This window comes from Drosophila melanogaster, chromosome 3L (genome assembly GCF_000001215.4).
Source record: "Drosophila melanogaster chromosome 3L".
NCBI lineage: Eukaryota > Metazoa > Arthropoda > Insecta > Diptera > Drosophilidae > Drosophila > Drosophila melanogaster.
The window spans coordinates 21,958,606-21,971,387 of NT_037436.4; the positions used below are offsets into that span (position 1 = coordinate 21,958,606).

General features: G+C 46.3%; 1 protein-coding gene, 1 long non-coding RNA gene and 1 pseudogene across 3 annotated transcripts, besides 4 other annotated features; all 3 read left to right on the forward strand.

Moving 5' to 3' along the window:
* Positions 1 to 143: part of a mobile genetic element that runs on past the window's edge.
* Positions 144 to 163: 20 nt separating this feature from the next.
* Positions 164 to 531: a mobile genetic element.
* Positions 532 to 648: 117 nt separating this feature from the next.
* Positions 649 to 1,898, forward strand: CR34262 (annotated as a pseudogene).
* Positions 1,899 to 2,306: 408 nt separating this feature from the next.
* Positions 2,307 to 2,605: a mobile genetic element.
* Positions 2,606 to 2,625: 20 nt separating this feature from the next.
* Positions 2,626 to 2,993: a mobile genetic element.
* A 272-nt stretch (positions 2,994 to 3,265) lies between these two features.
* lncRNA:CR45757 (long non-coding RNA:CR45757) lies at positions 3,266 to 3,591 on the forward strand. Its single transcript, NR_125036.1, has one exon. It is a non-coding gene; the product is annotated as a long non-coding RNA:CR45757 (long non-coding RNA).
* Positions 3,592 to 3,795: 204 nt separating this feature from the next.
* Positions 3,796 to 11,359, forward strand: Chs2 (Chitin synthase 2). 2 transcript variants are annotated; one of them, NM_079485.4, is made up of 10 exons: positions 3,796 to 3,872; positions 3,935 to 4,176; positions 4,235 to 4,407; positions 4,876 to 5,002; positions 5,104 to 5,310; positions 5,798 to 5,973; positions 6,083 to 6,646; positions 7,463 to 7,712; positions 8,521 to 9,750; positions 9,897 to 11,359. In NM_079485.4, exons 1-10 carry the CDS (start codon positions 3,826 to 3,828, stop codon positions 11,060 to 11,062), a joined length of 4,182 nt encoding a protein of 1,393 aa, NP_524209.3. In that variant the 5' UTR covers positions 3,796 to 3,825; the 3' UTR covers positions 11,063 to 11,359. The 2 variants fall into 2 exon arrangements, with proteins under 2 accessions (NP_524209.3, NP_001137997.2); NM_001144525.2 differs by having other exon boundaries at positions 4,238 to 4,407.
* The last annotated feature ends 1,423 nt before the right edge of the window (positions 11,360 to 12,782 follow it).

Genomic DNA, 12,782 nt, shown 5'->3' on the forward strand with positions numbered 1-12,782 from the left:
TGAGATTAAGCATACAGATTCTGGAGACATTTTTTTTCCCATGTTGCCACGCCCACTCTAACGTCCACAAACCGCCAAAAACGGCCACCACTACCACCACAAATTTGCATATTTTTATTAGTTTTGTAAATTTCTATCGATTTGATATCTGAAGAATTACCATTGTTCACACATGAACACGAATATATTTAAAGACTTACAATTTTGGGCTCCGTTCAAAGGCGTTCTAAGGCGACATGGGTGCAGTGCTCAAAAACATGTAATCTAAGTGCACACTACATGAGTCAGTCACTTGAGATCGTTCCCCGCCTCCTAAAAGGTCCCTTAGTGGGAGACCGCCGCTCAAGATAGGCAGATGTGCCGGAGCGTAGGACCCCGATGAGGCGGGGACTATTTACTTAGGCCTCTGCGTAGGCCATTTACTCTAAGATGCGATTCTCATGTCACCTATTTAAACCGAAGATATTTCCAAATAAAATCAGTTTCTTACAAAAACTCAACGAGTAAAGTCTTCTCATTTGGGATTTTACACCATAATTTGAATAAAACGATCAAAGATCGCACTTATCTATTGTATAATAATGCTTTTGAAACACATAGAAATATTTGAAATCGCAATGCAAATAGTTGGATGATATTACCAATTACCAATTTTTACCAATACCTATTACCAATTATTAACGAATAATCAGGGATACCCCTGCTTACAAATTTGACATTTCATAGCAATGAAAATATCTGGCAACAAAAATCAGCCCATTAGGACTTCATATTAATTCAGTTTAGCCATGAATAATGACACCAGTGTAATCTGTTCATGACGAACTGCGTAGGAGCAGTTGAACGATCTCTTGACCAGCAATCGACAGAAGCTCAGCCAGGCCAACGAGAGCCAGTATCCAATAATGCGAGCCGTAGTATTCTTCTCGCTGCGGATAGCAAACTGTTGCCTTTGCTGGTTCACGCACACGCTGATCGCCCTGGGTCTTAGCCTGAACTCGGTTAACCTGGGTGGAAACAAGTACACCAACTTCATGCTGAACGGTTTTATCCAGATCCCTGGTCTGCTGCTCCCCCTAGTCATCATGGACCGCGTTGGCAGAAGGCATTCCCTCTGCGCCTCAATGCTGCTCTGTGCCATTTGCATGGGCGCCTCTGCCGCAGTGCCAGCAGGTGAAGGAACATGATCTTTCAGCTAATAGTTCTCTAGAATGTGACTGATTTCCCCTTAGATAACTACGCGGGCTCTCTGGCCCTGTTCCTAATTGGAAAGCTGGCCATCACCTGCAGTTTCCAGATCTTATATTTCTTCACCTCTGAGATCTTTCCCACAAACGTGCGAAACACCCTGTTGTCGCTCTGTTCCATGGTGGGACGGATAGGATCCATGCTGGCCCCACAAACCCCTCTACTGGTTAGAACGGAATTACCTATGCGGGCTCGACCAGCTAATTCTCTGCCCTTATCTCTTCCAGGCCAAGTATTACATTTACGCCCCGCAGATCCTGTTCGCTACCTTCGCCCTGATCAGTGGCTTCCTGACCCTGGCCTTTCCCGAGACGGCGGACAAGGTGCTTCCAACGACCATTGAGGAGGCACGCGATTTGAATCAGGCCAAGCGGCGGAGTGAGAGGTCGCCGTAATATCCGTGATATTTTTTAGCAGCATTTAGCACACTTTTTAAAGTCTTAGAAGCCACGTTTTAGTTTTGTTAGTTTGTTTGTTTGTTTTATTATGTGCGTACTATTTATTCCAAAACAATATCTGTAGTCTCCTCCTTCCACAAGTTGTACTTATCTATGTATGTAGGTTTAAATTTATTGCGCATGCATAAGTATATCTGTCGATCAATGCCATTATTTATTAACGAGTAAGTAATAAAATTTAATTCAACTCGGATCGGAAGCGAATAGATTTCAAACGGGTAAAAAGTAAGGAAAATAACTTTTTTTAAATCACATGTAAGCGATACGTAGACATCTACATCCAGTGTGGCGCCCTCTTACGGGAAGTGGTGGTACTATTTCTACTTGTCGATTAGTATCGAGTACACAACTGTTGATGTCGGGGATGGCAACTCAAACATATGCGATTGCCCAAAAGTACGTCATTTTGAAATAGCGTTTTAGCAATTTAAAATTTTAGGTTTATATATGATTGCCGTTTTTTGTATTCTTTAAATGATGTTATTTATCAAGGAAATAATTTCGTAATGTTGGTTAGACCTAAAGATGTCTCGGTAACTAAAAATGTCAGAAAATGTATTTATTTTGTTCAAATCAGACGGTATATTGGGACGGTATTACTTATTATACCCGTTATGTATGTAAGGAAGGTAGAAGGAATCGTTTCCGACTATATAAATTATATATATTCTTGATCAGAGATCAAAGGACGAGTCCATTCAGCCATGTTCGTCTGTCCGTATGAACGTTAAGATTTAAGGACCTATAACAGGTGGTTGAGATTAAGCATACAGATTCTGGAGACATTTTTTTTCCCATGTTGCCACGCCCACTCTAACGTCCACAAACCGCCAAAAACGGCCACCACTACCACCACAAATTTGCATATTTTTATTAGTTTTGTAAATTTCTATCGATTTGATATCTGAAGAATTACCATTGTTCACACATGAACACGAATATATTTAAAGACTTACAATTTTGGGCTCCGTTCAAAGGCGTTCTAAGGCGACATGGGTGCAGTGCTCAAAAACATGTAATCTAAGTGCACACTACATGAGTCAGTCACTTGAGATCGTTCCCCGCCTCCTAAAAGGTCCCTTAGTGGGAGACCGCCGCTCAAGATAGGCAGATGTGCCGGAGCGTAGGACCCCGATGAGGCGGGGACTATTTACTTAGGCCTCTGCGTAGGCCATTTACTCTAAGATGCGATTCTCATGTCACCTATTTAAACCGAAGATATTTCCAAATAAAATCAGTTTCTTACAAAAACTCAACGAGTAAAGTCTTCTCATTTGGGATTTTACACCATAATTTGAATAAAACGATCAAAGATCGCACTTATCTATTGTATAATAATGCTTTTGAAACACATAGAAATATTTGAAATCGCAATGCAAATAGTTGGATGATATTACCAATTACCAATTTTTACCAATACCTATTACCAATTATTAACGAATAATCAGGGATACCCCTGCTTACAAATTTGACATTTCATAGCAATGAAAATATCTGGCAACAAAAATCAGCCCATTAGGACTTCATATTAATTCAGTTTAGCCATGAATAATGACACCAGTGTAATCTGTTCATGACGAACTGCGTAAATGTTCCGATCATTTAACTGATCAAACATACTTTACAAACAATTCAATGTTTGTAGTCAACTCGAGTAGCCCACCTTTGCCTCGGTTGTAGCCCGCAGATATCGCAGATACTGGAGTAGAAACTTTGAAGTGCCATGTCGGACAACAAATAAACAACCCAAACAACACTGTGTTTAACCATAGCAGGGGTGAAGAACACATGCACCGAGTTCTTTGTCGGAATTAGAAGTACAAATAAAGCCGAACCCACAATGAGTTATAATAAATGGGAACAATAGTGACCCTAAAATTTTATGAATGGTTAGCGTTGCTGTGATTCCATTTGATGGCATTTGTAATTGCAATTATAGTCAGTGGGTCTGTGGCTTCGGAAGGTTTCTTATCGGGACTCGATGACAACTTGTGCGCCTTACATCGATGATATCACAACCTTATCTCTGATCTGACGATCGCCCGATCGGATGGCCAGGTCCGGAGAACCAAATGCCGAGTGCCAATCAGTTTTGGATTGCCCATGGGACCACACAGACATGAGCGGAGGAGACTACGATAGCGGTGACTACTTCATGCGCAGTCGGTGGGTCCGTCCCCAATCGGGATATGATGTCACCTATAACCAGTGCTTCCGACTGCTTCCAGGAAGCAGCGGGACAAGCCGTCATTATGGGACTCCTTCCAGGACCCGCCGTCTAAGAAGACGAGCGGATCCGATGCCGACTGGAAGAAGCTCCAGTTCTGCCTTAAGCTCTTCAAGATCTGCACCTACCTCCTTGTCTTCGCGGTCGTTCTTGCGACGAGCGTGTTCGCCAACTTGATTTATCTCTACATGGCCGGAAACACAGGTGGCACCGGGCCACGCGTGCAAGTGTGCAGCAAGTATCGTGAGTAAAGTTCATTTATTTGTTTGAGTAGCACTTCCACTGCGCTTCTTCCGCTTAGCAGTACTCCGGCACGGCCAAGTGGAGGCGGTGGCCAGCGAGCTGGACCAAATCGCCTGGGTCTGGGCCCTGATCTTCGCCTTTGCCGCCCCCGAGCTGCTCACCTTCCTGCGCGCCCTGCGCATCTGTATGTTCAAGCGCGAGCAGCGACCCAGCGGACTAGAAGTGGGACTGGTGGGTATTTTTTCCGTGGGGGTACAGATAGGGTGGCTTGATTCGAGGTTAATATGTTTACTCAAACGTTCGGAGCTCCTTAAGCCAAGAAAATCACTTTTCAGTAATCACTTTGCTGGATGTAAACTTTGTCAATTGAATACTTTGTTTTGTTAAAGTTACATAACTTGAATAATATTTGATAGTTAAAATCATAGTATTCGGCTTAATAATATAATAAGTTCAAAGCAGTTGAAATTACCATGATACAGACAATAATTCGTTTGATAAAAGAAATAGCTTAGGCGACTTAAATCGTCACGTACATACAAAGTTCAGTATATCAGCGCCTAACAATTAAGCTGAAAATGTCACTAGATTTAAAAACCACAAGTGACTGCAGCCCCTCTAATGGCACCACCCACCCACTCGAGCTTTCGAGCCACCCTAACCCCGACGCAGATTGATTGATAAGCCCCCGCCAATCAGGTCACGCTCTTTGAACTCCTGCACGTCGTTGGTCTGGCCCTGCTCACCTTCACCGTGCTGCCGGCCCTGGATGTGACGCGTGGAGCGATTCTGGGCTGCTGCGTCTGCTTCGTGCCTGCCCTGCTTAGTAAGTTTCCCCCCCGACCAGCCCAGAGCCCAAATGTTATCGGTGCCTAGGCACCGACTGAGAACAATTAAATTGATTGCCCTGGCTGCTCGATGTTTCAGACCTGCTGACGGGAACGCGGGTGCGCTGGAGGTCGGCGGACAGCCTGGTCCTCGGGCTCTCCATCCTGGCCCTTGTGGCGCAGGGCAGCGTCTTTCTGGTCTGGCCCTCGCTGAGCGACAGTATGGAGGTCCAGCTGCTGGCCATTCCGCTGCTCCTTATTTCGTTTCGCTGGTGGGAGAACTTCGCCAACACTCACGAGGCCATCGGTATGTGCTTGACTATGACTATTTCCAGACAATACGTACATATGTACATATATAGATATCTACAATTCAAAGGCGCATTCTAAGTTATCACTCAATGACTCTTAAACACTTAGGTTATTATTAATTATAATGGTCATAGATTACATTTTCTTCAAACATAAAGTTCCGATTCAAAGTTAGACCGAATATTCGCAAATCCACGGGGGACTACGTCTGGGATCATAATCGGTGGGGGCTATAATATAAGTCAAAATATATGCCTCTATATTAATTAGTATTAAATGTGTAAACAAACTATATGGAATATCATTAGCCGTAGTAGTTATATGTTATGTTTTTGACTGTCAGTAATTGCATCGGATACTACATTGCATGCTGTATTGTTCTTTAGAAATTAAGCAACACAAAATGCATTAGGCTCGGCGCAATTGTTCAGAGAATTCTAAGTGTGAAAGTACCGATTCCTCATTTATTCTCCTTCCGGCAGCCTATATCATTCGCACCATCCGCTGTACCCGATCCCGATACCACACCTACCTGTACCTGGCGCCTCTGAAGGTGTTGGTTTTCGCGGGGATGGGCTTCATCCTGCATGGCCACGAATTCGTTGAGTACTTTGGTAGGTTCCGGGATGCCTGGCGGCCGCATCTCATCACGCTGGTGGTAAGTGTAGTCCATTTATTAAGGCCGCAGGTTACCACTTATTCTAATACAGATATATAATATTTAAGGCTGAAGGGTTTTAAGCTTCCCACTTTCTGTGAACTTTCAGCAATCTAATGGCGACCCCGATGCGCTGCTTTTAGCACAGGCCAACGTATCAATCACAGCCCCTCCACGCAGGACGCTGTTCACCATGCAGTCTAGTCCGAATTCGGTTTTCTACGCACTGGCGGCCCAGGTGGGTGCTGCGTACCTGTGCCACATTTTCGGTAAGTTCGCCTGCAAAATCAAGATCCAGAAGTTCAGCTACGCGCTGCCCCTCAGCCTGGCAGGACCTGCCACCGTCTGCCTGGTCACCTTTCTGGCCCAGCTGCGGGCCTCGGACCCGTGCTCCCTGCACGGTTTCATGCCGGACTACCTCTCGCTCCTGGCGCTGGGCGGGAGTGTGGAGGAGCTGGGCCAGAGATGCCTCGACTACGCCCTCTGGCTGTGGCCCCTGTGGTGGCTGGCCCAGGTGTGGACCTGCCTGCACATTTGGCAGCCCCACAATGACAGGAACGCCCCAACCGAGAAGCTCTTCGTGTGTCCATGGTACTGCGGCCTGCTGGTGGACCAGTGCTCGATGATGAACAGGCGGATCGTGGACTGGAGCGAGGAGTATTTGGCCATCAAGGTGAGTGGGAGTCGCTTCCTGCAGAATTGAGTGCTTCAAATCAGGTGCGAGGAAAGTTGAGGGCATGTTAATGAATTATTGAAATCAGGCGCCTGCTTAGCATCAATCATCTCGCTAAGTTCGCAGCTTCCTGCAGCTCTTGTGCCAATCCGTGCACCCACATCCATTTTTGACTATTCCGGCGGAGGGGGCCCGGACTGCCGGCACTACTGATGAGCGCTTCAAATGTCAGGCAATGTAATTAAGTTAAATGACGGGGAAACTGCAAAGTTCAGGAAATGTTTGTGTTTCGTCCTTTTCGGGGAGGGGCACGGCTAGGATGCCAGTACTGGGATGGGTTTTCGGTGGGTGTAAACTTAATTAAAAGTGCTTCAGCTCCACTCGCATGTTTTCGGGGCCTACCCAGTATAAAGACATTAAAGTAATTAAAATCAGGGCATACGAGTTGATTTTAAGGGCATAATTTAGGGGCCATGCGAATTATGTGCATTCGTAATAGCCTTGCTACATTAGGCAGGCGGAACCGACCTTTAAGTCCTTAAAATCCGTGACATATTAATAAAAACTTTCATTCTAGTTAGGATTAATCTGCTGTATTGCATACCAAACACATTGCTTAACATGAAATGAATTTTGAGGTTTATCTTGTGTGCAGTTGTGTTCTGTTGCCAAATTAATGCCGGAGCCCTTGCCAAGAATTTTCGTGCTCTCGAGGCTCCGCAAATACCGCATTGGATTTCTGAAATACCCACTTGGTATGCACTGCAATCATTCGGAGCTTAAACTAAACCCACCTGCATCTGTTTCTCCCGACAGAGCGACCTAACCGCGCCGAGGGATCCTGTGGTGGCTCTGGCAGCCGACATCAATGCCAGCCGGGACATCCAGGAGGAGGATAAGGTGCCGCAGCTGATTGTGTGCGCCACCATGTGGCACGAGACCGAGGACGAGATGATGGAGTTCCTCAAGTCAATTGTCCGCTTGGATGAGGATCAATGCGCCCGCCGCATGGCCAGGACGCACCTCAACGGCGGGAAGGCGGACGACGAGTACTATGAATTGGAAAGTATGTAAATGGGCCAAACTTTGAGGGTGAAGATGCTGATGCAGAAGCAGGTGGTGTCTTCTCCAGTCCTCACTGGCTACATTTGCATTGCGCATTTAAATGTGTCAAAGTGGGAATTTATGAAGCTCGGCACGCTGCTTGCAGCTCTATTTATAGCGCTTGGCGACTTCATTTCCGCGCTTGCCAAAATGGCTTTAAGCCAAGCGTCTGCAGCTGTCTGCGACAACTTTACGATCTCCGCAACACCGCCCCTACACGGAGAATAAATAATGGGCTTAAACGCAAATATTCAATTCGTTAATAGATCGTTCTTAACAGATTATATCTTGAAATTGGAATTCATATTGGAAAGTTGGAAAGCCGAGTTGATATAGCCATGTCCGTCTGTCCGTCTTACGAAATATAGTCTCTCTGCGCCAAAGCTAGTTGCTTCTAGTCATTGGTAATATTTGATAGTTTTTACTAACGGTTGCTAAAGTAATTGAGAATTTTTAGGAATACAAACCAAATATTTTCCTTTTTCGCTATACTCAGACGTGTTTTATAGAAATGCATTACAGAAATTCACTTCTCGTTGCCGAATCTGATTATCTTTCTTGTTTAATTTAAACCATTATTTGGAATTAGCTGTACTAGACTAGAGAGTAATGGGAATCTGATCATTACCCATATGAAAAGTTAATTTAAAAAAATTGGAATTTCACGTCCGGAACAAGCTTCTTTTTTGCAGCCAAATGTTTCTGCACCTAAAACTAGCTTGAGGTAACAGTAAGGATTAGATGTTTCAACCTTTTTATTTTGTTTATAGCTAACATCTTCTTCGACGATGCATTCGTTTCGGATCCGCGTCAGTGCCAGAACAAGCGTAACCCACCCATCAACGAGTATGTGAAGACCCTAACCCGAACCATCGACAAGGCAGCCTTTGAGGTCTACGGAGTGAACATCCGCATAAAGCCCCCTCTTAAGATCGAGACTCCCTACGGAGGCCGCTTGGTGTGGACCCTGCCAGGACGCACTAAAATGGTGGCCCATCTGAAGAACAAGGACAAGATCCGGCACAAGAAGCGCTGGTCGCAGGTCATGTACATGTACTATCTTCTGGGATATCGGATCATGGAGACGAAGGAGCTGTCACCCCGTCGAAAGGCGGTTATTGCAGAGAACACCTTTATCTTGGCCCTGGACGGAGACATAGACTTCCAGCCGCGAGCTGTGAGGCTGCTGATCGATCGAATGAAGGCCGTGGACGAGCTGGGAGCTGCCTGCGGTCGAATTCACCCGGTGGGCAGGGGTCCGATGGTGTGGTACCAGAGATTTGAGTACGCCATTGGACACTGGCTGCAAAAGGCGACGGAGCATGTCATTGGTTGCGTCCTCTGCAGTCCGGGATGCTTCAGTCTGTTCCGGGCCAGCGCCCTGATGGAGAACAGCGTGATGAAGCGGTACACGATGATCAGTTCGGAGGCGATGAAGATGGTGCAGTACGACCAGGGCGAGGACCGCTGGCTGTGTACGCTGCTCTTGAAGGCCGGCTCCCGGGTGGAGTACTGCGCCGCCTCGGATGCGTATACCCACGCGCCAGAGAGCTTTAACGAGTTCTACAACCAACGACGTCGTTGGGTGCCCTCCACTATAGCCAACATCTTCGATATCCTAGCGGATGCGGACACCGTGGTGAAGAAGAACAACTCCATATCAACGATGTACGTGTGGTACCAGGGAATGCTGATGATCGGAACCGTGTTGGGACCGGGCACCATATTCCTCATGATGGTGGGCGCCTTGGTGGCCGTGTTTTCAATTGACATCTGGACCGCTTTCCTATGGAATTTTTTTCCCATCCTCTTATTCATTCTGGCCTGTGTCTACCTTAAACAGAAGTTTCAACTGCTGATAGCATTCGTCATTAGCTCCGTTTACTGCCTAGTCATGATGGCAGTCCTCATCGGCATCATTGTCCAGATGCTGGAGGACGGACCCCTGGCTCCTGCATCGCTGTTCTTCCTGCTCGTAGCTGTGCAAATCACAATTGCAGGTGAGGCATTAACCCATTTAAAATATGAAATTAGGTCGCAAGTTAAAGCTTTAATAATATGTTAACAGATACCATATCCTATATAATTTATAAAATATGTAACGTTTAAAAATTGGTAGTACAATTCGATGTTCGTAATTTTCCAGGCTTTATGCATCCACAGGAGTTCTGGGCATTGCTGTGCGGAGTCATCTACTACATAACCATCCCTTCGATGTACATGCTTCTCATGATCTTTTCTGTGTTCAACATGAACGATGTTTCGTGGGGCACTCGAGAGGCTCCAGTGCTCAAGGACGACGGCAAGGACGCAGTCGATGAAGCGAACAACTACCTGCCAGGCTGGCTAAATGATCCGCTATTGATCGACTCGGAGCTGGGCGAAGTGTCGTTGATGGAGCAGAGATTCTGGAAGGATCTGATAAAGCAGTATCTGAAGCCATTGGAACTGAGTAGGGAGCAGAAGCAGGCGATGGCCGACGGACTTAAGGAGCTGAGAAACATGATCGCCTTCGCCTTTGTGATGGTCAATGCGATCTTTGTGCTCATTGTGTTCCTGCTGCAGCTGAAGAAGGAGTTTCTGCACCTCGAGTGGCCTATTGATCCTACAGACTTTGTATCCTTCGACAGGGACAACCTAATGGTTGGCATCTACAGGCAGTACAAAGAACTGGATCCCATTGGCCTGTGCTTTGTGATTTTCTTTGGACTGATCCTGATCATCCAGTTCCTGGCGATGTTCTTCCACCGCTTCGCTACCCTGTGCCAGCTGCTGGCCACTACTCAGGTGGACTGGTTTCGAACAGGAGGTCAGTTTACTGACGAGGATGCCGCCACCGAGCTGAAGGGCAGTGCTGTCAGTATAGCCCGGAAGTTGCAGCGACCCAAGAGGCTCTTCGACGACGACGAGGACGGGGACCCCCACTACGACGAGGTGTTGATGGATTCTTTAGAAGGGGAGCACAGGGAGAGCATGGTGCGACGGCAGACGATCTTTCGGCTTCACGAGACGCGGGACAAGCAGCACAGCGACTACAGCAATCTGGTGTTTAACTTTGAACGCCGTTTCTTTGGAGACGACGAGCTGAACCTTAAGAATCTGGCACTCAACCGAAAGTCAGTGAAGCTTCTGCAGGAGCGTCGCTCTGCGGCCAAGGTCAATGCAGCAGCCACGCCCGAGGGCACGCCAACTCCGAAGGCTGGAAAGCGACCGCCTGTGGTGCCGATGGCCAAGAAGGTGAGCTTTACGGCCTCAAACCGGAACAATATGGCTTTGTACGACAACGGCGGGTACGAGCACACCGAGTTCTAGAAAGGATCAAGCTGATGACCAAAGTATTAACCAGAGAATCTTGTAGAGTACTTACTATTGCACATATCTAGGTGTTTTCCACTCTGGACTCGTTAAACAATTTTCAAGAATAGAGTGCCAAGATAGCATTTCTTATCCGTACATACCCACAGTAATCAATAATACCCTAATTAATATGTATTATACAGTTAAAAGCCATCAAAACACCCCTTACATTTGCATATCCTTATGACCTTATATAATCGAATCCCCAAGTTTCTTGGTGGCATAAAAAATATAATTAATTGCATTTAACTGAAGTGGCAGAGGCAGCCAAGTCTACTTCCCTTCTAACTGAAGACATCTCATTAGCATAATTACCAGATGCAGGCGATGGCAATGTCGGGGGGTGGGGAAGAGCAGGACAAAGGAGGGGCTTCTTCATTCATCAATGTCGGGGCAACGCTCAGAGTTAAGTGCTCGTGGTGGCGATGCGCTTTTTGCTTGGAAAGTTCTTGCTCCTCTTCGTTACAAAATGCAAATCAAAGTGTGATTAGCTTGGATTTGATGAAGTTTCTGCAGCAATGCACCTTAGCCGCGCCCATTCGATACTGGTGTGTGTGCGCGGGGGTGTGGCAAGGTGTCAGCGTAAGTGTTTTGTAAGTGAATTTTTCACTGCCTGCGCAAAGAAGGCACAAGGGGGCAAGCGGGCCAGGGCGTAAGAAGAGTCCTTTCGCCAAGGACTGACAGGACTTACTTTGGCAATGCGCATACATTAGGTATAGAAGGTAAGACGGGAGTTCCACCCGCGCAGTACCAGCAGCCAGGTCTGCCACTGGCTTGCCAAGTGCTGAAACCCAAGATTACGGGCGAAGAACACGACTAAGTAATGAACTCGGTTGGTCAAACGGAAGGTAGCCATCGATTCGATGGCGCACCGATATTCATGAAGGGGGGCACAACTTTGTTGGCTTTATAGCAGTTGCCGAATACTGTGTTTCTGCACTAGATTTAAATTGGGAAACTCTTTGAAAGCGCACGCCGAAATGCATTCAGCCAGAGGAAACAGTTACAACAAGCAGATATTTACATATTTATTTGAAAGAACTCCAGAATTGAATAGCTACTGGCAAAAAAAGTCTCAAAAAAGCACAAAACCAGCAATGTAACTCATTGCATAACAGAAGAAACTGAACTATATTATTTCGCTTGACGCTACAGCTATTCTTAGCATTCCTTTGGCCTACTTGGCGTATGCGTGATGTTCTCGTTTTTTTTACTTGCTCCGAGGCATATAGATTGAGAGTTTTCTTGCGAATGTTCTGTGTCGCTGGTGCAACAAACATAACCTAGATCGAGTCATAAACAATGGCACAATTCGATTGAAAAACTTGTTCCAGTTTTTGTGGGGTTGAAGAAAGCGGGGACATAATTTAGCACTTATCTGACCCCAGGCAGCCCTATCCAAAACAATCAAGAGCACCCGGCCCCTCCAGAAGTTGCCATTTGCCTGTTGCCATTTGGTATTGTGCTTTATGGCTTTTCTATGCATTGAAATGGCAATCGTGGACAATGCACAGGACTCGGGACACAGGACACGGGGCAAAGGACACGAAGGGAAACAACTATGCACAAAGCTGGAACAAAACTTTTTAATGTCACTTAATTAAGAACAAAAATTCTGCGCCCGGGTGTCAGTCGGGCATTTAGTCTAGACTGGTTTCTGCTGTTCAGCGGAATC